This window comes from Parambassis ranga, chromosome 13 (assembly GCF_900634625.1).
Source record: "Parambassis ranga chromosome 13, fParRan2.1, whole genome shotgun sequence".
Taxonomy (NCBI): Eukaryota; Metazoa; Chordata; class Actinopteri; family Ambassidae; genus Parambassis; species Parambassis ranga.
Genome location: NC_041033.1, coordinates 21,010,217 through 21,032,866, shown reverse-complemented (window position 1 = coordinate 21,032,866; position 22,650 = coordinate 21,010,217). Strand labels below are relative to the sequence as shown.

At 43.5% G+C, this 22,650-nt stretch overlaps 1 protein-coding gene across 2 annotated transcripts in view; it reads right to left on the bottom strand.

Moving 5' to 3' along the window:
* Positions 1 to 5,801: 5,801 nt before the first annotated feature.
* The window catches only part of tyw1 (tRNA-yW synthesizing protein 1 homolog (S. cerevisiae)), a 41,233-nt gene continuing 24,384 nt past the window's right edge, over positions 5,802 to 22,650 (bottom strand). The window contains exons 14-17 of one of the 2 annotated variants that reach the window (XM_028420525.1): positions 22,386 to 22,496; positions 13,998 to 14,165; positions 6,760 to 6,992; positions 5,802 to 6,687 (exon numbers count right to left, since the gene is read on the bottom strand). In XM_028420525.1, coding sequence (XP_028276326.1) covers positions 6,771 to 6,992; positions 13,998 to 14,165; positions 22,386 to 22,496 — 501 coding nt within the window. In that variant the 3' untranslated portion in view covers positions 5,802 to 6,687; positions 6,760 to 6,770. Of the gene's footprint in view, positions 6,993 to 13,997; positions 14,166 to 22,385; positions 22,497 to 22,650 lie in introns of both variants that reach the window. The other variant, XM_028420524.1, reaches the window with a different exon arrangement.

The following is a 22,650-nucleotide window of genomic DNA, read 5'->3' as shown; positions in this document are numbered from 1 at the left end:
GTAAATAAGCTGCAGCCTGCACGTCCGATCTGCTTCACAGCTCAAGTATTTCTGGCTCTTTTCACAATCCACAGGAGGAGAACATGGGTGCAGGAAAAGTACACATGAACATACCAAGTTAGGCTGTAGTTACACTTTAATTCAGGAGCTTAGCAAACACCTGAGTGTAACACGATCCATGTGGTTCTGCTGCCAGTTTCAGAGTCAATAAGAAGCATCTCTGTCAGAGCCGACTGACGTGACGCTGCAGGTCTTTACTTCAGTATGTGTGTGTGTGATGGATGATAATCAGGTCAGTGTGATTCAGCTCACAGAGTCACAGAGCGGCTCGCCTGCTGACCTGCAGGTGGTTCATTCATCAATCAAACTCCTGCTCTGTCGGCTTAGCGGCACATCGCAGACCACTGGACATAAAGGGTGAAGGGGAATGTGTGCTCCGGCTGATCTCACACACACAGACACAGACACAGACACACACACACGCTCCCCTTCAGCTTAATGGTGGGGTTTGCAGATGAAGGTTGTTTACATCGGTGCTTTGTGTTCTTTCAGCACAAATCCTTCATATCCACCATCATGTCTTTTGCTAATGGACATCTTGGTTTAAAAGATTAAACTGTGCATCCAGAGGAAATCCTCACTAACAGTAAGCAAATAGAAGAAGAAGAAGAAAACCCAGTCAGTCATCCCTACATGGATGTGTGTCCCACAGACTCACTTCTGCTGAAAGAACTTATAAATAATAAAAAAATGAAAACATAAACATAAATTAATAAATATATTAAGCCTCAAAAACCAAAGAGTAAAAGTGAGTTTAATGTTGATGAAGCGGCTGAACGACCCTAATTTAGCAGCAAAGGCAAATCTCCTCCATGTTTTAATCTGGAAGTCCTGACAACCAGGAACATCCTGCAGCTCTCAAGGGAGCATGCACATTCGAAAAAGCAGAGACAGGGACATGTTTACCCAGTGTAAGACCCAAAAACAAACTTTAACTTAAATCTTACATCAACTGGCAGCTGGTGCAGTGAGGCCGAAGCGAGCGTGATATAGTGATGTTTGCATTTTGTACTTGTAGTAAGATTGAAAGCAGCCTGATGTCACTAAAGGGGCAGGGTCTTTATGTGCGTTATTAGCATTTTGCTTGTAATTTCATGGCACTTCACATCAACACACTAGGCAGCAGAAGGGAGAGGCTTCCTGTCTAAAATGTTATGTGGGTTAGGCAAAAATCAGGATCTTCCAGGAACCCCTCACCCTGTTCTAACACCTAATCTTAACCATATTTAACACAACAGTGTGGGGAGGGATGTGAAAACCAGACTCCTGAGTGACAGTCTGCAGCGTTGTATAACCACCACCAGCCCTCTCCGGGATCCTTACTCTGATTTTTTGTCGCTGTATTGTTGCATGATGAGGTGACGTGTAGACCACCTATGATATATAAAACACAGATAGTTTAGAATACGAATTAATGCACATGAAAGATCATTAAAAATAGCATGCTATTAATAAGCTAAGGCCTGATAGCATTGTGTGAAAGGAGGGGTGAGGTAAGAAGAACAAAAGCCGACGATGTAAAAAGAGGTCAATATTGACCACTCTGGTCGTATCTAAGGGGGCGAGACTTGTTACTATGGAAACCAAAAATGGCATTGGTAGATGGTGATGTGTGTTTTAAGTCCAAACTACAATCTTTGCCTACACCTTACCCTGTGGTATTAATGCCTAACCACAACCACAAGTGATCCACAGAACTTCCTGTTGTTGGTAGCCTGCATGTGTTTGTGAATCTCTCCCCCCGACATGTGTGCAGCTGTTTTAAAGCCATCTGGGAAACCGGAATGAAACAGGTTATTTAAAAACATGCAAATAAGACAGTAAAAGTTTTAACCTTCCGAGTGATCCGCTAATTGCTTCTGATGGTGTAACAGGTTTTTTTTGCGTGGATGGTCCCCCCCCCTCTTTACTCCATGAGTTGTGAAACAGACCATATGACAGCAGAGCCCGAGGATAGAAAGAATGATCCAGGACACACAGCAGGCAATTAACACATCTCTCTTCTAATCACTCTGCACCCTGCACGCATTTCAGCACTCATTATTGAGACAGATTTTCTATGATTCATCGCTTTGCTGTGTGATTTACCAGCATTCCGTTGTCAGGCGAGAATTTATTACATCATTAGGATGCAAATCCTTTCAGAAATAAAGCATCAATATGCAAAGCGGCGTCTTCATAGCTGGTCATTTGGTTAATTAAGTGACTTTGTTTAAAAAAGGGAGGATTAGCATATGAGCTAAGTGAGGTCGCTCCAAGCAGCAGCTGTCTCACAAACAGGCAAGTAAACAACAAAGTTGCAGCTTCTGGGGTCAAATGTCACTTTCTGAACCATTTTTCGACAACAGCAGATGATAAGTGACACAAGTGCGTGAGCGTAATTAATTTAGTGAACTCCCACAGAACAGGAGGTCAGGTGTGTTTGTCTGCTGATGGAACATTTCAGTTGTAATAACTGCTGAGCTCCACTGATGCCGCAAGTGACGTGAAAAAATGATCCAGAGCGCAGAGAAGAGACGGAAGCAGACGTACAGCTGGAGCAGAAAAACACACACACACACACTCTCTGTACGTCAGAAAGCGTTCTGTGTGCACCCACACAGACATAAACACAGCTGGGTGCATGCAGGTTTGTGGGTCACAGGCATCTGAGCACCGAACAAGCAGGTACACACATCAAGCATGCACACAATCACTGAAGAATGGAGCAGGCGGGTTTTATATCGTGACAAGATACCTTCACAGCTCCGAGAGCAGATATATAGAAGCTGCCACAGCCAAGGATCGTATACAACAACCGGTGACATGAGATGGATGTGGTGGGAGTGATGGATGGGCCGGGACCGCAGGGTCTCTGAAGAGGGCTTTGAGTTCACCTGAACTCCAAACACAGGCAGGTTTGCTTCATATTTCAGCCACAGAGGGAGCTGCATGACTGGGAGTTAGACAACTGATTTTGAGGTTTAATGAATTACACACAGTGATTTGCTGACAGAGACTCTATCAAAGACTTGGCTCACCTCCATCCAGAAGCAGTCAGACAGGGAGGGGTGCTGTGTTACAGATGGAAGCAGACAGGACTACCTGAGGGCTGCTTCAAGCCCCGAGTCTCTGGACATCTGGCCCGAAACAGGACACACACACTACAGATGCACATGAACACAAAGTTATAAACAGTGCACACACACACACACACAGAAGCTGAGGAGGAGAATTGAGTAATGCTTTGAGCCGGTGGTGCAAAACAGTCTGCCACACATGGACTCACACAGATAACATCCTCCAACACATTCTCCAACCATCTGCAACAACCATTATCACCTTCACCTCCCTTTGAGCTTCACCATTAGGAATGCATGCAGACACACACGCTTGCAGCCATACCTTTATAAACACACAGATTATCTTGAGTCAAAGTGGAAGCTGAAAGGCAGAGCGGCACATGGATGTGAAGCCCAGCTGTTTACAGATGTTTTTTGTGCTCGAACACCAGCAGCAGCTTAAAATAGACGACAAAACACAACCTGCAGCCATTTTTCAAACTCTCTGTAGGGACAGTGACGGTTTCTGGCTCAGCAGGCAGCACCCCACTGCCAAATGACAAATGACCAGAGTGACCTTTGCTTTCCAATAAGACACCTTGGAGTCCAACTCAAGAAAAACCATTCAAAGTAAAGAGATTATGCTTTTATTTAAGCCAGGAGCCTTCGTTCAAATGGCTCTTCTTCAGTAAACACAAAGCATTTCAGTTGAAGTGAGGCCATTCAACTCTCCCTCTGTTACTGTACACACACAGCTGAGCGTGTTAAAGCTCTGCTTATCTATCAATCGACAAAACTTTATTGATATAACACCTTTTCTACAAAACATTTGTAACACAAAGTGCTTTTCAGAAGTTAAACAGAAATCCTCACCCTGACCCCCCCCCCACACACACACACCTATTGATTGTATAAGTTAAAAGAAATAAGAACAGGATAAGACACAGACTAAGTTTTGCAGTGTGAGGAAACACTGAGGAAATGCAAATAAAACCTAAAAACAAAGCAATGAAATCAAAGAATGAGACATAAAATATGCTTAAAGTGCTAAAAGACTCGTTTAGTTAAAATACTACTAACACTATAAAAGAAAGGAAGATAAGAAACTACTATTTAAAAAAAAAAAAGCTAGAAATAAATAGTATAGTATAAACATGTATGTTTTGTGCAGGTGCTGGCTTTTTAGTTCCGCTGTTGGCACACTCAGGCTTGGGATGCACCTCTGCAACCTCTCAGCTGCTGTTTCCCCTGTTACCAGAGCCATTAGCCCTCACAGTGGTTGCAGGATGAGAGGGTGTATCTTACAGCTTCATACTGTGGTTCTCCTGCTTTGCATAAACCCACAGCCCGGTGAGGACTTCTGCACTCGAGTCTCTACAGAGAGACGGTTGAAGATGATATTGTGCTGCATCACTTCCTATGTGAGCCATTGGCTGCTTCTTGTTTCTGTGGCATCCCTCTTTACTTTGTTTGAGCCATTAAAAGAAGATTAGGATACAAACAAGCATCTTCATCATGGACCTGGGAGTGCAATATAAACCTTAGTGCAGCACAGCCATCATTCAACCAGAGGACTTTCTTCACACAACTTTTGTCTAATTAAACCACAACGAAATAGAGAAAACTAAAAACTGGGGACATGAAACCTCTCCCTAGAAGAGATGAAGCAAACATCTGTAAATTACTTCTGACCTTCACCTTCACCCTTTCTCATGGTCACTTACTGCAGTAATCTTCTGAGTGCAGCCCAGAAAGCTTTTCTCCAAATGTCAACTTTGGACTCTTCTTTGCCATTTAACTTTAGAACTGCCAAAAAAAGGGCGACACAAAAAGGTTTACTGCATGTCTACTGTGCTCATCTTTCATCAATAGTAAAACAAACACAAGGCCAGCCTGCTGGGTGGGCTCCAGAGGAGCTGTAAACCCCAGCAGCTGGACTGGACTGTCAATCAATGGCTTCTGTAGCTCAGGTGTCATGTGACATGGAAATATTGCAGACTACTGGTTACTAAGACACACAGCAACAACAAAGAAACGGCCATCTGTGCTATGCTCTCCATACAAAGAGTTAAAATATTGATATTTAACAGTTGTCGTTTTCTCTTCCAATATGACAATATTACAACATTATTGACTGGCCTGCACAAAGTCTGGATTTAGATCTGATTGATAAATCTATGGAGTGTACTGAAGACCAGGGTCCATGGCAGGAGAGACCACCAAACCTGGAGGAGCCTGAGAGATTCACCAAAGAGCAACAGGCTCGGATTCCTCACTGGACGTGCCTCAAATTACACACAGACACACAGCTGACCGTCATCGTCATCATGTTGTTGGAAATTTGTAAACATTTCATTCATAAAACAAATATTTAAAATAGAATGACATTCATAGGGAGGCTCATCATTTTTTTGTCACCAGTGTATGTACAGTACATCAAAAACATATGCAATATATATAAGATAACGCAGAGAAGGAAACAAAGCTGGCTCACAGCAGTGGACACTTCACCACTCGTGAGGTCAGACAGGTCTGCAGAGCATTCAGGAGAAGGACCCTTTGTGTGGATTTGTAATATTGATGCACAGTTAAAGCCCATGTAACGGGCTCGACGTCACAAACACACACTCGCTGCACCGTCCCCTTACAGGCAGCAGCATGATGGAAGCTGTGTATTAAATTGCCCAATGACAAATAACATTATTTCAAAAACATTTATTACAGATTTGCAGTTTCTTGCGGCATCAGAAATTATACAAATCAAAACGGACTAAACATTTACATCTGGAAGTTTCATTCAAGCAGAACTAAACATCTGGATTCACTAAAATAATAATAAAGGGTTCTGTTTTAGTCTGACATGGTGGACTCGGGATGGTCTGCATCAGTTAAACCAATATGAAGCTCCATCACCCGCCACGGTGCCTTCCTTTATATCCTTTATATCCACCTCCTCCTGTAGATGGTTTGTACCTGTGTGTCTTTGAGACCAGTGTTCTCTACACTGCTGGGACTGAGCAACAATGAAACCTTTGCCGGGCCATTAAAAGGCTGTAAAGAGACGTCCCCAGCAGCAGCCTGGATGCTCCCCTCACTGCAGAGAAATCACTGTCCTGTGAGCAGGAGCAGGAGGAGGAGGAGGAGGAGCAGAGGTGCTTGGGCTGAGCTGTGCAGCTCCTTTAGGCGACATGAGAAGGAATAAAGGCGTGATTTCTAAGCTAAGTGTGCGCCTGTGCAGTGCAGCTGAGCCATCAGGAGCAGGCACATTAACAGTGCTGGGAATGAGGCAGGTGATGAAGCTGCTACCAGGTTTAATGATGTGAAATCTTCCCAAGTGATGCCAGATGATTATTAAAACAAATCAAAGGCACTGACATACATAATAACCCTTTAAAAAGTGGGACATAGTGAAGATGAAGGGAAGCAAAAGAATCCTTTAAACTGATGTAAGGGGAATGTCTGGAACATGAAGAGAGGATTAAGTGTGAAGGAACGGATCAAGCCACTGACTGATGTTTGGGGGTTTATGCCAATAAGATTAAAAGTCCAATCCTAACAGAAATGAGTCCACATGAAACCGGAGCAGCTGTGGACATTTAAGAAGGAAAGTTAGAACCTCAAAGCTCAAAATAAAAAGCTACGTTCTTCATCATTTTACCGTCTTATCTATCAGCATCCTGAGATGTCTTTGGTTTTGTTACGTCGTTGGAAGCGTGTGTCAGCAGGGTCAAAACCTTGTTCCTGAGCTCCAAACAGAGCCCAGCTGGGAGTCTTGGCCATGTAATCCAAGACTGAGAAGGTCTGCTGTCCGCCGCTCTCCTCGTAAGCCTGGACCAGCTCCTGGAAACGCTCGTAGTCGATCCACGTCCACCACTCACCGTCCACTTTGAACTGAAACACATACAGAGACGATACAGAGAGAGACGAGGTGGTATATGAGCACAAAGAGATTATTTTAACCTTTTCTTTCAAGGTCTTGGTCCTAAAGAGGTCCAGCCTATCTCCTGTCCCACCCCAACCCAACACTCAACTCCATAAAAACTCCCTGTCCTCTCCCAGTCCTGGAAGAATGACTCCCATCTCCAAAAACAACAAGCTTCTCTACAGAAATTGCTCTGTTTTATATGAATGTATGCTTAAAATGACAACTTGACAACCAAATAAACTGTAAAAATATGGCCTGCGACCCGTGTTTGTGCATGTGCACATACAGTAATGTAATCTCGAGATGAACTCTCATGCAAGCTCTTCCCTGGAATTATTAATGATACTATTATGAATGTTTTTTTTTTTATTATTTTCTAATCAATCACCGCCTCTTACTTCTTCACAGACTCACCATCCATCTTACTGAGAGGAAACACCAACCTGTGTGTGTTTACTCAGAGACACACACACACACCGACACCTCCAACATCACTCTAAATCTCTCTGAGCCTACTTGTTTTCCCAAACTGGCACAAGGAAGGGAGGAGGGGGGTGACCTCTTCTTTCCCAGCATGCAGCAGTGCTCTCCAGCTGATACAATGCCATGTGTTACCTTGTTATCAGCGAAGGTGGGAAACAGAGAGAAAGCAGAGCTGCAACAAGCTCTTTCTCCTGAAACGCAGTGATGTTTCTGCCAACATGTAGTAGAGCGGCGGTGCTTTATGGTTCAAAATGGTCTTTAATAATCAGTCAGGGGTATTGTTTCAACGTTCTGGAGGCAAAATGTTGCTCAGATGTCGCTGGGGACAACTGTTGTGCTTTTAGCGCTCAGCATTTAAAAGCTCTTTCAGGTTCATGGTTGCTTGGCCAGACACCCCCTGAGAAGACTGGGACTTGCTTCTCTTTTTTACTGCCTATAGGGTAAAAGAGGTAACATAACATCGCTGGTTTTCTTCTAAAAAAAAACACTCAAATTCATAGAAAATGTACTCAAGAAGGACAAACACTTATTCGCCCAGTTAAAGAGGCTGTAGATGAGTCCTCGCTGAGGGAGCGACGGCATTAAGCGTTTGAGCGTTAGCCTTTAGAAACCTCAGCCATTAGAGAAAAGCTGCCTGCTGCATTGTTAATGAGGCCTGAGAAAAAGGGGAAAAAAATGAAAGCGTCTATTGGGAGTTAATGTTTCTGGTAATGAGAAAGGATGATATTTGTTCACCCGGCATCTCGGCAAACAATTTTCAGTTTCTGAGCAACAAAGTAAAGCTGCGCTGTGCTGTTTGGGAAGAGAACAAGGCGACATGTTGTTTTAACAAACAGAGAATCACTAAGAAGGATTAGGACGGCGCCAAAGGAGGCGGCTTCATGTATGAACACGTTCCACTAAGCAGCCTCGAAACTGAAGTCCAAGCTTCTCTACCACAACATGGATATGTGCTGGAGCAGTCACATGTTTATATAGTTATAAGAATTAAGAAAACCTTTATTTAACCGGGGCGGGGAGAGCTGTGTTTCCATCATCAGGAATAGTAATCCATTGAAAGTTTCTCTTCACCTCTAAAGGTAATATAGAACAAATACACGTACAGTATGACCTGACATCTGAGGTTTTAAAAATGAAAACATCACATGTAAGTTCGATATAAATGACCTTTGTTTGCCCTTTTAGCTGCCCTGAGCACACATACCGTAACACCCTGTATAAATGTGCATCTAAAATCCTAGATTCAGCTGGCTTGACAGAGCCTTTATTCAGAGGGTGGCTTACTTTACTGCAGTAAAACCTTCACATTGATCAAAGATGAACCAGCAACAGAAGCATCCCCTTCATCCACCAACACATCAAACAAGAGTGGAACGTGTTGGAGAGAATTATATCATCATCATCAATACAGTCTAATGATAGTCTCTAAATGTTTGGCTAGTTTAACTGTAACACTGGATTGTAAACTAGTGTCAGACTAACATAGAATCACAAGAAACTTAAGGAGCACTTCTGAAGCACTGCTCAAGATATTGATATAAATATTCATACATTTAAAACAGCAGGTCCACTGCGACATCCTCTCAGAGAAGTGGGACTGATACAGATGGAAGAAGATGGAGGATAAAGGAGGAAGATATGTGGGAAGGAACAGAGAGAAAAAAGAGGAGACATGAAAGCTGGTAGAGAAAGTGTGGGATGACAGAGGCTGGGACTCAAAGGAAGAGAGAGAAGTCTACAAATGGGAGGATCCCAGTGGTCGAAAAGAAGCTAATGATGATGGTGATGTGTCAACGCTGGGAGGATCTAATGCTGGATGCAACAGACAGACAGACAGGCAGACAGGCAGGCAGGCAGGCAGGCAGACAGGCAGGCAGGCAGGCAGACAGACAGGCAGACAGACAGGCAGGCAGGCAGACAGGCAGGCAGACAGACAGACAGACAGACAGACAGACAGACAGGCAGAGAGACAGAGAGACAGACAGACAGGCAGGCAGGCAGACAGGCAGAGAGACAGGCAGGCAGACAGACAGGCAGGCAGGCAGGCAGACAGGCAGGCAGGCAGGCAGACAGACAGGCAGACAGACAGGCAGGCAGGCAGACAGGCAGGCAGACAGACAGACAGACAGACAGACAGACAGGCAGACAGGCAGGCAGGCAGGCAGGCAGACAGGCAGGCAGGCAGGCAGACAGACAGGCAGACAGACAGGCAGGCAGGCAGACAGGCAGGCAGACAGACAGACAGACAGACAGACAGACAGACAGGCAGAGAGACAGAGAGACAGACAGACAGGCAGGCAGGCAGACAGGCAGAGAGACAGGCAGGCAGACAGACAGAGAGACAGGCAGACAGACAGACAGGCAGGCAGAGAGACAGACAGACAGACAGGCAGGCAGACAGACAGACAGAGAGACAGGCAGGCAGGCAGACAGGCAGGCAGAGAGACAGGCAGGCAGACAGACAGAGAGACAGGCAGACAGACAGACAGACAGACAGACAGACAGACAGGCAGAGAGACAGACAGACAGACAGACAGAGAGACAGGCAGGCAGGCAGACAGGCAGGCAGAGAGACAGGCAGGCAGACAGGCAGAGAGACAGACAGACAGACAGACAGACAGACAGACAGACAGGCAGGCAGGCAGACAGGCAGGCAGAGAGACAGGCAGGCAGACAGACAGAGAGACAGGCAGACAGACAGACAGGCAGGCAGAGAGACAGACAGACAGACAGGCAGGCAGACAGACAGACAGAGAGACAGGCAGACAGACAGGCAGGCAGAGAGTCAGGCAGGCAGACAGACAGACAGAGAGACAGGCAGACAGACAGACAGGCAGGCAGAGAGACAGACAGACAGACAGACAGGCAGAGAGACAGACGTGCACCCACAGCCACAAAATGAGACCAGTGTGCTCTTCTGTGAAGCAACCTGGAGGAATTCACTTCCTGTTGTGCTGCATTAAGATTATTCAGGACAGCAAAACACAAGCCTCTCTGTTCACAGGAGGAACGCAAAAAAAAAAAAGCCTTCAGTTCCCAAAGTCTGCTGGATTATTGATGACCGCCCAAACACAGCAGCACGCTGGCACACAATGGTAAATATTTACATAGAAAGAACTGGGAGGCATTCGTGCTGATGGTCCTAGTTTGTGATGAAACTTTTTATTTTTATCTTCCTTCTGCTTCAGTGTGTCTCTCCTCTACTTAGATTTTAAGCAGCGTATAAACCAAAACACTGAGACCGTATTAAACCTGTGCTGTGGTTCATTTAGAGGTTGCACTGTAACCATTCCCTCTGAATCTACAGTGATGTGACTCACACTCCTGATTTCATAGTCAGCAGCTTAAATAACAGGCTTTACCTGATTCTTTGTGTTCATTTAAGCTTCTGCTTTTAATCTCTGTTTACTTTGGGGATTTGGGGGATTTTTCCTCCTTTCAATATGTGCATCTTTAATTTATTGTCATCTGCAAATGAGTATTTGGACCTGTCACTCAAACTTGAATTAACCACAAGCTCTAATATTTCTAATTATGAAATGTCTTTCTGTTTATGCTTTAAATTTATACTCATTTAGATTCATTTACTGACAATAATGCACTGTGGCGCTGGGCGTTTTATAAACCTACAAACAAAACGGGCCCACTCATGGTGGGCAGCTGTGGCTCAGGTGGTAGATGGAGTATAAATACAGAACATTTACCATTCATAAGGCTCTGAACCAAAGATATTTAAAAAGCTTTCTGAGTGTATAACACTTTTCATTCTTCTCCTGGTTGGTCAGACAGAGCTGTTAGTTACCACTGCAGCGTGTCAGGCGCTAATAATGCTAATGTGACTAAGAGCAAGTGAAGGAAGTGGAACAAGATGGAGAGAATGTGTGTGTGAGTGTGTCTATAAGAAATACTAACAGCGTAGGCTGCTGGTGTAAATGAATTCATGTGTGTGAAGCAGAAGTGGCTGCTGTGTTTGTTTGCTAGTGAGAGAATTCATCAAGAAAGGAAGCAGGGAAGGGGAAAGAGCGAGGGTTGAAATCAGTTCAGTGAAATATTGATTTTGTCTGTGCCGGTGTGTGAGAAATGGAGAGAAATTAAATGAACAACTTTTAAAACCTTTTCTGTCTCAGGTGAGTGTGAGACTGTGTGTGTGGGTGGTTACAAGAAAGAAACCTGATTTATCATACATTAAACAAACACTGCTGTGCACACTCTCCCTCGCCCGGCACCTTGAGATCTGATAAATTTACCACAGAGGTATTTATATCTGTACCAAGAAAACAAATCTCCTGTAAAGAATTAGAATTACAGCTGTGTCTCAGTTCAGGGTCTGCATCCTCTGAAGGACGCCGTCTAAAGAAGTTGGGCCTCCGCAGACCGTGAAGGTCGCACAGAGTGTTGGTGAATGAGACTGTCTGGTCTACGGATGATTTCCTATTTACGCGTCCAGCTGTCATGATGTACCGCTTCTGTCGCCTAGCCACCGTCACAGGTGTAGTTGATGCTTCCATTTGGACAAAACTCCCCAACAAAAACCGAACGGCACACTGTGACTGTCACAACGGATCACAGTGGACCAACCCGTTCTTCACCACCAGCAGTAAGAAGGCCAGCTCTCTGGGCAGCGACCGGTCTTTAAATGTGGACTTTAAAGGATGAATTAAGACCCAACAAGCACCTGACTCATATACAAAGGCCTCGATGGACTTTTTGCAGTATTTTTGCAGCACATGAATTCTTGAGATACGGCCACCATGATGCTCGTACCAAAATAAAAGAAATTTCACCTCCTTCGTAATGCATCTGTTACGGACCCCTGGTCCGTTTGGATGAGAGTGACGTGTGTGTGTGTGTGTGTGTGTGTGTGAGAGAGAGTTTGGAGGTGGGGCCCCGAGTCAATGAATGGGAGTGAATGTAGGTGGGTCCCATGCAAACAGGATCTTCCTCTTCTTCACGATTGGCTGGCTACGAGACTCCTCCACCAATGTTCGTTCTGCAATCTGGGCGGCCGCTACAAAGCCTCGAAGCACTACATCTCGGCGGAGACTGCTAAAGAGAGGGTTGCCGCGCGTGTGTGTGTCTTTCTCCCCAGCGCAACAGAGGTGTCTGTTACGCTGACTATGGTCGTTACGACGTGTGCTTTAACGTTGAGTTTGTTTGTGTAACTTTGTGCTGCCGCTCTCAGTAAGTGACTTGTGCTGTGTTTTTTTTTGAATGGATTGTCCTCGCTCGTACGAACGAGTAGATTTGTGTTACTGTGTTCCTGCCCTTTTAAAACAACAAACAACAACCCTACTGGCCTGTGAGTGTTTGCCAGCATTTGTTAGTCCGCTTGACTAGAAGGGGGGGGTTTTTGTCTGAGTTTTCCTTGTTAGCACTGCCTTGCCGTGCCTCCACTCATAACGAGTAGATTTGTGTTTGTTTTAAAATGACCAGTTAACCTCCGTGTGTCAAACCCGCATTGAAATTGTCCTTTTTTTTGTTTGTTCTGTGGCGTGGCTGGACCTTTTGTCCCCCGCTCTTGTTTTGTAATTTTCTTGTTGAACCCAAGTAAAGAACCGTACCGCAAACCACTGGCTTCCTTTCATACCTAACGCAAACAGGTTGATTGTCCACATCCCCACCCCCCAGCCCCTAGACACCAGTGGGGAGATGTGACACATCACGTTCACATGAAAGATCCAAATGTGAGGTCACAGTGACCTTTGACTGCCAAAATCAAATTTAATCCTTGATTCCAAGTGAATGTGCATGCAAAAATTAAATTCCTTGATATATTAGGACATTAAACAATGGAATATATGGAGGGGACAGACGAACAGAACAATGTAACTTCTGAGGCCACTGCTGCTGCTGATGCAGAGGCATAAAAACAAAGGAGGATTAAGAGTTTGGGTACTTAAACTGTGATAAAGCAGCAAGCTGACTTTGAGTGACAGGGAGGTGTGGGTGCCTAGCCGGCTGTCATGAGTTTTTGCTCTGTCAGAGGAAGCCAAGACGGCAATTAATCATCATTCATTAACAACTGACGGACAGTTGCCTTGGCGGCACGAGCACTGACTGATACTGTCATGGACTCTGCCAAACAAAAACTGCTCTGATGGTTGCACACTTTAAAAAAAAAAAAAGAGAGCAGACTAAATTACATAAATATTAAAACAAGGCAAAAGGCAAAATACAAAGTGCTGGAAAAAATGTCTGAAGAGGAATCGCAGACACACATTCATCCTTGTTATGCGTGTGGTAGTGCTCACTGCCTGGATGCACTGATAACACTGATAAACATAAGAGCTGCAGCAGCATGCAGCCGCAGCCAGTGAGGCGCAGCTGATGAATATCCACCTAATAAACACACTCACGTGCAAAGTCTGCACCACGGTATCTCCATATCACTCATTTATTGACCAAAAAGAGCGATGTGAAATGCCGTGTTTGACACATTGTGGTATGTTGTGTAGTGTGTGTGTGTGTGTGGTTGTCACAGTTCCTACCTTGGTGTGTGCAATGAGCAAACAGTTTGAGTGCTCATGCTCACAGGCGATCTCGTACTGAGGCAACATGTCAGCCAGCTGCTGGACGAAGGCGACCACTTCCTGGTGCCAGGGGACGTTGGCCATGGTCAAGCTGCTGGCCGAGCTCTCCCCGCAGTACGTCACACCCTGGACACACAAAGGTCGACAATAAGACACCAAAACAGAAAGAAAGGCCTTTAACACTGAGGCTGACATGTTGGATTTTTGACTAATGTAACATAAAACATTTAAAAAAAAACAAAAACGCATCAAGACGCATCAAATATACATCAGAAAGAACAAATGAAACAAAGACAATGAATATAAAACCCTATATATTTAATATATAAAGCATATCTCTTCAACATTTCTAATCACTTTCTCTGAACACCTGCCAGCTTAAAGTCCCATTTTTAAGTATTTGGACAGTTTTTCATTCTGCAGGTTACGAGCCTTGGCACTTCAGTTTCCAAGTAATATAATGCACACTGCATAAAAGGGTCATCTTTATGTGAAGCAGGCTTATGTCAATATTGGAAGAACTATGAGGAACTTTAGAGGCCTTTTAAAATATACTGCACCGATTACAAGTGTTCAGAGGTTCAGCTGCTACAGTAAATGATTCTCGGACAGCTGAGTGTTTCAGTGTAAAGTTGTGGATTCCTTTCACATAAGCTTAAATATATTGATTCACTTGATGTGTGTGTGTGTGTGTATACATGTCAGTGTAAACCTATTCAAATAAAACCTGAGATGATGTACTTCACGCTTCCTTATCCTTCCTTCCTACCTTATTGATTGACATTTTACAGATTTTCAGGTTTCTCTGAATTGATTCTGATAACAGGTGATTGATATAAAGGCTGCTGGTGAGAGAACCAAGAATGTGAATAGTGGCAAATCTGTGCTTCCAAGTGGTGAAGGGAGGAGAGAGGCACAGGGAGCACAACAACAGTCCCCTCGTTGTCAAAGACAACTATCAATGAGTTTCAGCTCAGAGCAGAAAGAAAGAGGGAACCATGAAGGGAATGCTACGTCTTTGATGCCCTTATTTGTGTGACCTGTTTTTAGGTAGGTAAAGCTGCTGAAATCATGTTTTTAAAGAGCTCCTTAACTGCCATCGTAGACCAAGACAGTTAAATCCAGACTGACCTTAGTGTTAATAGCTTGTTCTCACTGGCAGAGATCCATAGTTACACAACGAAAACATTGTAGAGGTTGCCAATACAACTGATTTACATGATGTAGAGGGTTTTTTTTTTCAATATTATATGACCCTCAACCGTGAAGCAGCCTCTGAGGCTCTATAGTCTGATGAAGAGGTACACTATAAGGACAAAAGTATGTGAAAAGACAGACCCCATGTCTGTCTGTTGGCCTCCAATTTTCCTGTTTCTTTGTCCAGTCTGTTAAGCTTTTGTCAAGCCTGAAGCAGGGTGATAAGGTGAAGGAAGACCTGGACATCTCTTTGAGTTTTTTGTGCCATATCCAAACAGGAACTGTGAGTCTGGAAATGGAAACATCTTCAGGACACTTCCCACTGATTGGCCATGGACAATCAATCAATAATGCAAACGATCATCAGATCTAGTCAACTGCAGCGTTAGGATTTCCACCTTTTTAACTAAAAGCATGCTAAAGGTGCATGACGGTGTCCACTTACTATTGGTCACATAGTGAATTTTGTTTTCGGCTTTCATCATACTTCCATCTAAGCGTTAACCCTCAAACAGCCCTCTGTTTCTAAAATGTCCTCACTCACAAAACTGTGACTGTGCCTCACAAAGACAGACATTCAAACACACACACATTTAGACAGAGACCACCTGTGTGTCAGTGAGCTGCAACAGAGCCAAAGCAGCAGCTGTGCTCTCATAATTCTCTGGTCCGTTGGCCAGGAACACTGTCTGATCTTCACCCAGGTATGTCCCATATAGGAACAACAAGAGTAACCGCTCTGACTCGTGTGTGTGTGTTTGCTTTGGGGGCAGGTCTATGAGTTTTAGAGGAAAAATAAAGTCCAAGCACAGAATTGTTGTTGCCTCACTTTAAATAACAGCAAACACACATTCAGTCCGGCACACAGACCGGCCATTTCAAACACTGAATCATATTGCTGCGATAAGTGATCTTCGATGTGAATGGTCCCAGCATTATCAACTTTTGACAATGAAATGAAAGATGCGCACAGGGAGTCTGTGACTCTGACCTGAATTCAATGAGGTGAAGGGGGAGGTTTGTAGGAGTACATCAACAGAATCTTCTTAGCAGCAGACTTCACAAGAAGCCCTCTGATCCCCTTCTCCCATTGGCCACAACTATTTTAGCCTCCACTCAGGAGCCGTAGGGGATCTCTGCCTCCAGTTGTGAACTGTTGCCATTTCCTCAGTAATTTAACCACATAAGCCTCGTAGGGCTGCTTGTGAATTCACCACACAAAGAGCACAAACAGAAAAAGAAGTGCAGCTATAGGGGGGTGGGTTTGGAGAAACAACATGGGGGCTGCTCGGAGGGGAGGGAAGGGAAGGGAAGGCAAGGCAGGGTAGTGAACGCTGGATAGAATTGATGACAGACCTTGGAGTTATCAGCCTTGCCTGGAGGCCCGCTGAATAAAGATCAACTATCCGGGCCTCGGTATAAATCACCAAGAATGGAGGAGGAGGAGGAGGGAGCAACAGGAAGAGATGGAAAACAGATCTTTGAGATATATGAACGAAATAAATGTAGTGTATCAAGTGAGGAAGCCGTGAGTACGCGTAAGACGTGGAGAGTGAGAGCCCTTCACCTGTTCAGGAAATCTATGCCTCTCGCCTTTAATGGAAATCATAAATGTTGTTCGCCAAGGCCTCACTCGCTGTGTCAACATACACCTGTGTGCATTTCAGCACATTTATCTCTGTACATCTACACCCTCTGCAGAGTCTTGCTCTCTCTCTCTCTCTCTCGATGGGCAAGTGAGGGACCAGTGGCAGTTAAGTGGTGTTGATGCTGTGCTGAGATGAAAAATCACACATTAGACAGCCATCGGACAGCGGATGGTAAATCGCACAAGCAGGATGTGTTGTGCCACATAAGATGATGGACTCCAAATTAATGGGTTAATAACAAAGGTCCTTCTGCTGGTGTTAGTGGACACACACACAGCCATGCAATTCATCATGTTTACAGGGCCACACTTCATCTTGATCAAACACAATGCACAGCACACACACACACACACACATATATATATATATATATATATATAGTTGAGAGGAAAACCTTAGCACAGTTTGCATCCACTGTAGATCTGTGACCATCTCCTTTGATTAAGCAATTAAACCCTGACAGGAAGGCTCTCCATCAGGGGGACCAGGTTCACCTCCACTTTAAAGTGCATCTTAAATACTTTGAAGTACCGGTAATAATCATTTGCTAAGGGATGCATGGTCTTCACAGTAGAGACCTGCACAGGACTGAATTTTCAATCCCGATCCCGACCCGATCCTGAAGCCTATCTATTGGAAACACCATTAAAGCACCTCCCAAGGGACTGTGGTGCTAAGACGCATGCAGGTTCGACATCAGTCAGCTCCGACTGCTAATTTGGGAGCTGGTGATATGACAGAGCAGCTCACTCCATCATACTGTCACCAATCCATCCTGGGATGCACTAATTACTGAGTTCATGATGCTGAAGTCGATAGATTCCTCAAACCTTAACAGCCAGAGGGGGGCTTATCTTTTCAGAAGGCGACAACACACAGCTCATAGGCAGGAAGAGGGAGAAGCAGAAAGATAAGAGGGAGACAGACGAGATAATTATGGGACAAAAGAAAGAAGATTAGAAAGCGAGGGAGAGTTCACCCTGACAGTGACCCCTCACCTGTGCCAGATAGACAGCTTAAATAATTGATTGTCAGGACGTGGGTGAGATTTTACTGTGATTTTCACTGTTCTGAAGGTCAGCCTATGAGAGAACGAACCGTTTATGTAAGACGGTGAAGCAGGATAAATAATTACCTGCTGCAGACCTTAATACGGTGGATAATGGCAGGACAAATATAGGTATCAAAATGAATAAAAATCACCGCCGTCTCAACTATTATAAAACTCATTTTTTTATTTTATTTTTAAATATCTTGCTCTTTAGTATCTAAAAGTAGAAAACTATCCATAATAACCCTTCACTAATGGAAAAGCAGGCAGCAATTTGATAAAATGAAGTGATAAATACAGAGAATCATGATCAGGTTTTACCCATTGATCTCCATATTGATCACTTCCGGCAGAAGTACATGCAGTTCGTGAACAAAGGAGTGAGTGAAACTCTTACATCTTCTATTTAAAGAGTAACTCTGACTACCTGTCCACCCCAGGACTCCTATCTTGTTAGTGCTGTGCTCTGTCTGATATAATGAAATGTCATGTAGTGGTGGATCAATACACACGTCCAGCTTCCACAGACATGCCGGCCTCAGTGGACAAGATTGACTTGAATCAAGCTGTTGATTGTTTAAGTCAAATGTAGAGGACGGACAGAGATGAGGAATATTTAATTGTTGTGCAGCTGGGTGATTTTTTTTTTTTTTTTTTTGCACAGATGGCAAAAAAATTGCTTTGACATTTACAGCACCAGCAGGCAACCTCAGTACAGAAGTGAAAGAACAGAGGGAACTCACGACAAAAGACAAAGCACCACTCCAACGTGAACTTGAGGTGAAGTGATCATTTACTGTCCACAGAAAAATGATGAAATAAATGGAGAAGTTTGAGTTTTTTAGCTTAAAAATTATTGGAGCAACACAAAGCAGCTGGTTTGTGGGAATATGAAAACACATCACAACATATTCACACATATAGAGCTGCCTTTTGGGATAACAAAGGTCTTGGTTTCCTCTGCACCATTAATCCCTCCTCCTCCTCCTCCTCCTCCTCCTCCTCTTCCTCATTATAACCCCGTCTCTCTTGTCTTATTATTGTGAGTAAAAAAACCCTGCCACAGTTTTCCAACAATGCCGAGTTCACAGAGTTTATTTTGTAGAAACTTATGACTGTTAGCATGAAAGTGACGTGAAGTCAGAATCACCACTGTTAATGAACTTGATATGTCTGAATGAATAGTGGTGAAACAAAAAAATATTTAGAAACATGCAGAAGAGGAGACACATGACTTATTTTGCAAAAGCTAAGTGGGTATTGCTAGCTGGAGGTGAGGGTTGTTTTACCGTCTGTCTTTTTGTTTACACTGCTACAATTCTAGCTAACTGATCACATCCTGAAACAGTGTCTAATGAGAATGCTGAAATCAATAGGCTGCTTGAGGCTGCAACATTATTACTTCACTGCCAGTCGTGTATGCACCTGCACATTTTCAACAAACTACACTGGCTCATAACTATTCTGATGTGTGTGTGCGTGTGTGTAACATAGGCTCCTATTTCTGCACCATCAGTAACATCAGCAAAAATCAGAGGAGCAGAACATAAAAAGGTGGAGGATGTAAACAAGTGCAGCTCATGGCTGTGTACCATCAGCTCCCTCACAGCATTTCATTTCAATCCAGATGTCAACAATGGGAAAGTGAGACAAAAACAAAAAAAGAAAGTGGGAAATTGCACTTACATATTAAATCTTTGCCACACAGAGGTATTTAACCTTCATCAAAAAGCCAGTAGGACCTATGGGGCCTTGAAACAAAGTCAATTTGGCCTTATTATTTCAAACTTTCCAGTTGCAATTAAGCACTTGTCGAGAAAAAAAACACACCTATTAGTCATAAAAAAAAAATAAAATGTTTGTGTACAGTGTAATTTACAGGTTTTAAGTCAACTGAAGCTGCTGGCTAAGTGGGTGGATGTTTGGCTAAAACAGCCACAAAGCAGCTTTGCCTCTCGACCTTAAAGACTCTGATTCCAAGACGGTGATTTTCACTAACATGGAAGTGCCCATAAAATGAATGATACTTTATACTCACTTCTGTACGACAACTGGAAGCAGAACTGAATCTATTTTACGGTCAATATGCAGCGTATGAGTAACCAAAAACACTAAAAAAACAAACAACAACAAACATATGTTAATTTAATTTTGATTTTAAAGGGCAAAATGAGCAATAGGAAGGTGAGCTTATAAATAATACATTGTTCAGTGTTCTTTGCTAAATAAAATATCATTCATCTCACACAGACTGAGATCCTATCAGCCACACCAGTGTATTACTTACTGTCCTCCCTCGCCACTGTTACGATGCCCTTGAGTTGGGCACTTACCCCCTAAATGTTCTTGTCTGCTGGTGGCTGACAGATAAGTCTGTGCTTGAACTGGGCAGTTCCCAGGTGTGATTCAGTGTAACTGTGAGCAGGCTGCTGCAAAAAAAGACCATTCACTCCAGTAAACCTACCGTGGATAAATGAAGGTTAAAGAAAGTAATAGCTGCAGTAGCTGGGAGCGGTGGGACCCCTGTGGAGAGCGTCCAGTGCTGGGACTGTTATCATGTGGCACAGAATGAGTTGTGCTTCGGATTATGAATGAGAGAATGTGAGGGAGGTACTCCCATGTGTGAAGAGGAACTTCATGAATACTAACTTTGTCTGTGAGAAGCTTTTCACCTGTTCTTTTGTCTTTATATCAGGACATTTACGATGAGGGACACGTGTGACAGAGGACTCTGTCTGTGTGTGTGTGTGTGTGTGTAAAGGGATGAAAAATGTGTGGATCATCTGTTCAAACCAATTAGCTCACACCCCTGCAGTGAAATTAAAATAGAATACTACAGGATCTCATCTTTAGTTGACTTCAAAGGTCAGGGCTCTCCTTTATCTCTTCTATCTGAGGTAATTGTGCTGGCCTATTTTTTTTTTATAGAGTGTAGGCACTATTTAAAAGGAGCAGAGCAGAAACTGCAGCAGACAGCAAATTCCAGACAGCTCAGCTGGAGGCAGAATACAATATCAAAATAAAAACAAAGCACCTAGTCTATATTTCACTGAGTGCCTTATGTTCAAAGGCAGACATAAAGGGGAGTATCCTAAAAAAAAGGTTTACAAAGTATATATATCAAAAGCCACAGTGACAAAAAGGTGTTTTTTTGTAAAATTTTAAAACCTATTGGAGCTGGATCATGATGCACAACCATGAAAATATAACCATTACTTTCAGATATGAAGCCAGGTGATTATTTAAACGGCACACTCTACACGCTAGCACTGATAGAAGGCCATGTTTCTTCCCGAGGGCCTGGACACAATGTGTCTGGCTGTGTGACAATGGGGCTGGTACACATCGGTATTAAGGCCCCAAGAAGTCAACAAAAGAAAAAAAAGTGCTTTATTACCCATTGCAAACATCTTTAAACACATTTTTAGGGCTCCACACCTCCGTATGGTCCCTTATTTATGGAAAGGGTCTGTACTTACTAGTCTTTACTTTTACTTGGTATGGGTTAGTCAGGCTGTGAAATAATAAAGTTCACCTTAAACCTTGAACCCTGAAATTTTCCATCTCTGCCATTTTTAGCCCCCATGGTGATGACTGCCAGCCTGAAGACACTAGTTTTCAGGGTGTAAAGTCTTCATTTACTACAGTTTTATGCTTCTGCCGCTGCTACTACTACCGCTGGGATCGCACCGAGATGTGACGCTCTGAATAATGAACGTGGATTCATGCACATTTGTCACCATGACAACCATAGCTCGGACTGCAATCACATGCCCCTCCCACTCTATTTATACCATGTCCGCCAAATGACCAGGGTAAGGTCGATGTGGTCACACATCCCACCACTCCAGTGAATATATATACTATACGTTTTAGGTGTTTAGATTCATATTTATCATTCAGCTCCATTAGACAGGCGCCTGAATGGCCCTAATTTTATTCACATTTAGAGAGAAAAGGAACATCGAGCCTGTGCATTGAAAGCACATCCATGATTTTGCACAGTGTACTGTATATGTGACAGAGATACAGCAGGGGTTTTTCTTGGCACCTCTGTGGTCTTGTCTGAATTCACAATTGTTGTCACAAGTTTTGTCACATGCAACGAGTCGAGTCATTTACTGACAAGTCAATAATCCATTAAGTGAAGAAGATGAACACAACTTCACTGGCACAAACCTGAAGGTCGTTAATTATGAAAGCTTCAAATGACTTAGAAAAAGACTTTTTGGCTAAAAATGAATCAGGATTTTTGACATGATCTGTCGTGGTCATGACATTTTAAATAAAAACGGTTTAAACTTTATAAAGATTAGAAAAACTAAATAGAACAAAACCTTTAAAATACCTGCAGGTTTTGACAGTTAAACTCTAAACAAATGGGACAGATCCATAAGATACTGACTGAGAAAGGAGGAAATAAAATAAATAAATGTTGCTGAATCCTACCTTAACCTCAATGAAGTCTGGCTGACCGAGAGCAATGAGCTCCGAGTAGGACTGCATCTCCTCCACGTTCCAGGCTTTCACCAGAGTCAGCCTGTACACCGTCCTCTGTCTCTGGATGGACAAAGAAAAAGTGTCAAAAAGTACAATCACAACTTTACATGGTGTGTACAAGTAGACACCACTGTCCTCTGAGCCACATGGCAATACATTGTTTATACTTGTTTTCAAACTTACTGGCTAAAATGGCTACAAAATGTGGGAATGT